General features: G+C 38.8%; 1 protein-coding gene across 1 annotated transcript; it reads right to left on the bottom strand.

The window, feature by feature from the left end:
• Positions 1-250: 250 nt before the first annotated feature.
• Positions 251-2,663, bottom strand: LOC145277498 (uncharacterized). The gene has a single exon (XM_080128889.1). The coding sequence runs from the start codon at positions 2,578-2,580 to the stop codon at positions 301-303; it is 2,280 nt and encodes a 759-aa protein (XP_079985015.1). The 5' UTR covers positions 2,581-2,663; the 3' UTR covers positions 251-300.
• Positions 2,664-3,247: the final 584 nt, after the last annotated feature.

Raw genomic sequence — 3,247 nt, 5'->3', positions numbered from 1 at the left:
CGGTCAACTTTAACGCGAATATCATATTCCGACTTCCTGTTGCTGAATATTATGTTTACTGTGAATGCCAGTTGACATGGCATTCATACGTACTTAATTCCCTTCTATTCTTCTGTTAATTGCTGGTGGCCTGGAAGTAAGCTATGAAGCCGACGATGATTTTGTGACTGGGTTTGAATATTTCGATCAGTGGTAATTATCACTTCCTACACTGCTGATTGCATAAGCATGAAACACTAATGTATGTAGGTACAAAAATAATTTTAAATATTTATTTGAAAAATATCGTAGTTATATGTTTTATTTAGAATGCAATAACGTGCATAAGATACAAATATCAAATCTCAAAAGGGTCCGTTGTGTTGGAGCACCGGTGATTCGGGTCTGATCAGGAAGTGCTTTGTTGTCTGCGTGCTGTAGCGAATCAAGTTCTTTCTGCTTTTCACTTATCGTCCTTTTCAGCTCTATCTTGCTTATACTGAGGTCAATCCCTCGATGGTTAAGCCAGAAAAATACGGCCTCTTCAACTTCCTTTAACTGTATAAGAGTAAGTGCACAATTGAAATTAAGGGCAGGATCACAGATATTAATCTGTAAACCCAACCGAAAACAGCGAAGAGCTTCCCGAAACTGTCCTTTACACTGCAGTAACACCCCAGTGTTGTTATATACCGATCCAATAAGGATATTTCGATGGTTCGTTTTAATTTTCGGTTCCACCGGTTGTGAGTCAGAGGTTGATTGACTTCCAAAACTTACCTTCGAGCGCTTTAATGAAGGCTGCAGTTCTGGAGAGGCTGGGATTAGATTGGCAGTTTCGCCTTTTATGATATTGGTAGCTCTCCGCAAGCAGCTAAAAACATTCTCGATTTCCTGTAGATGAAAATATGCATCTGCTTTGTAGAGTAGAGCGCTTACAAAAACGTCATTAACCGAAGACGGTTCCGACATACAAGGTTTTGCGTTGCTTGAACTTACCTTTGAGCGGGGACGCTTTTTGGAAATTTCAGAATCAGGAAAAAGAAAGTCTTCTCCTACGTCGTCCTGATCGGAATGTTTGCCTTGGTTGAAGATGGAAGATTCTTCAAGACAATTAGGAGAGGATTCTGGTTGGGAATTGGAAATGCGGGTGAGTAACCAGTCACAGATTGCAATGCTTTCTGGGTAACGCTTGGCAGACAACATACAAAACACCGCTTCCAAATGGATTTCCGCTATTCCTGGTATTGTTATAGAATTAGTAAAAGAGTCTGATGGCTGAAAAACTGGAGTTTCCATTAGAACAGTAAGGAGGTCAAGGAAGTGTTCGGAAGCTTTTGAAAAATGTCCGAGTTGCAGAGACCTGTGACTCAGCATGTATAAGGCATAAGGTAGTGTCAATGGACGATGCAAGGGAGATTTTGTTATTTCAAATCTGTTCACTTGAAACCCTACATATTCGTCAGGTTCAATTTGTTTACTTTCTAAAGCTTTTACAAGGAATTTCAGGCTGTCAAGTTCAGCATCGACTTTCTGTTGTCTCCTGTAGGCTACCGTGATGTTGTAAAGCGGAAGAAGGAAGGAGAAATCCTTTTTAAGCGATGACTGGAACATTTGAATACCATTCCAAAAATGTCCAAGGTTAAACGAACAACAACCTTTCAGATTTAAAACTAATGATTCCAAGCTGCCACCTGCAAAATCTTCAACTTGAAGTTTACTCAATACAGTAAACGCGTCCTGATACTCGCATAATTGATATAAGCTATAAGCTTCGACGTAACTTACGTATGGCATCCATCGTCTGCAGGTAATTTGCTTAGCTATGTAAGGATAAAACGTGCCTTTCCGTAAAGCAGCATCGAGGACTTGAAAAATGGCAGTCATATTCTCGTCAACACTGCCACGAGTTTCCTCCTTATCGTCAATTAACAACCCGGGCACTGCTGGGAGCGTAAAACGCAGATCCCATTCAAGTTCAACTGTCTCTTTGAGATTTTCTGACAAGACGTTTTTAACCAATTCTTCCAGCTGTTGTTTTTCGGTTGTTGGCACGACACACGACCATAAATACAACAGTGGCTTAAGACAATGTAGGAGTGCGTCATTAACAACAGTTTTTGTCGAGTTAGAGTCTGGGTCATCAGATGATAGGATACTGGAGTAGTACGTATCGTTTCTAGCGAGAATACGTTTCACCGTAGTTTCCACGTTTGAATTTAAACTTTCCTGAAAAAACAACTCCCGAGTTAAATTTTGTTCGGACTGACTTTTAAAATTGATTATAATTAAATTATAAAGAATTGTGCATTCTAAGACTAAACCTAAAACATGTTTTGTCGAGTTAAAACTCCGAAGTTTGTTTAAGAGGTTTTCTAATTTGATCCGAGTTTTGTTTACAAGTTCCAGAGAGGGCGTTTTTTCTGTGTATTGTTTCCATACAAAGCGACACATGAAACTATTGTGGTCCCTGACCCATTCCAAGATGTCAAAAGTTGGGAACTGAATGCCATCTAAAGTTTGTAAACATTGAGAATATTTACCGCATTCAAACTCTTGTAGAGAATCATGGATTATTATAGACGTCGACTTCGTCGTCATTATTTTAAAATTTTGGCGCGGGAAAAATAGAGTTATCTCCCTTGACTCGCATTTTTTCTCTTTTTTCTTTCTGTTTTTTTCTTTTTCTTCTTTTCCCCTCTTCCTTTATTTCTTCTTTCATTTTTCTTTTTCGTTTTCTTTTTTTATTGAAAAAAAAAAAAAAACACTAATTCGCTCCATTTTTCAAATAATACTAACTTATATGTCATTGATAATCGAAAGCATTTATTCAGATTTCGCGGTACTGGCACATTTTACGAACCGTCGGCTAGGGATCTTTATCCTGCGCCCCCCCCCAAATCAACAACTTGAGATGATAGACATTGTCCATCCTCCCAAGCTTTGTCTTCTCTTTTTGAGAAGGGGTTAGTTTATTGCTAATCACCTGAGGGGGGGGGTAGGTTTAGGTAGTTCTTCCAATCGGGGATGGTATGTTCCGAGCCACGCCACATTCTCTTCAATTTATTTATTCATTCCATTCCTGCTGAGTGCTGCTGCTAGTGCTGCCTGCACTGCAGTGAGTGCACACTGCACCTCATTTCAAATGCTATCAGTTTTTTTTTTCTGTTTTTCTTTCCCAGCATAGATTAATTGCCGTGATTGCTCCATGATTTAAAATTAATAACTAAAAAAAATTGTTCTTATTTTTTTTTCTTCCACTTTAAAG

Source organism: Euprymna scolopes, chromosome 6, assembly GCF_053919585.1.
Source record: "Euprymna scolopes isolate OS-2025 chromosome 6, ASM5391958v1, whole genome shotgun sequence".
In the NCBI taxonomy this organism is placed as follows: domain Eukaryota; kingdom Metazoa; phylum Mollusca; class Cephalopoda; order Sepiida; family Sepiolidae; genus Euprymna; species Euprymna scolopes.
The sequence above is the reverse complement of the archived record's forward strand: the minus strand, read 5'-3'. Positions and strand labels throughout refer to the sequence as shown.

Bases quoted from the DNA above. Each gene is read 5' to 3' on its own strand.
- LOC145277498 (XM_080128889.1), bottom strand. From the start codon at position 2,580: ATGACGACGAAGTCGACGTCTATAATAATCCATGATTCTCTACAAGAG.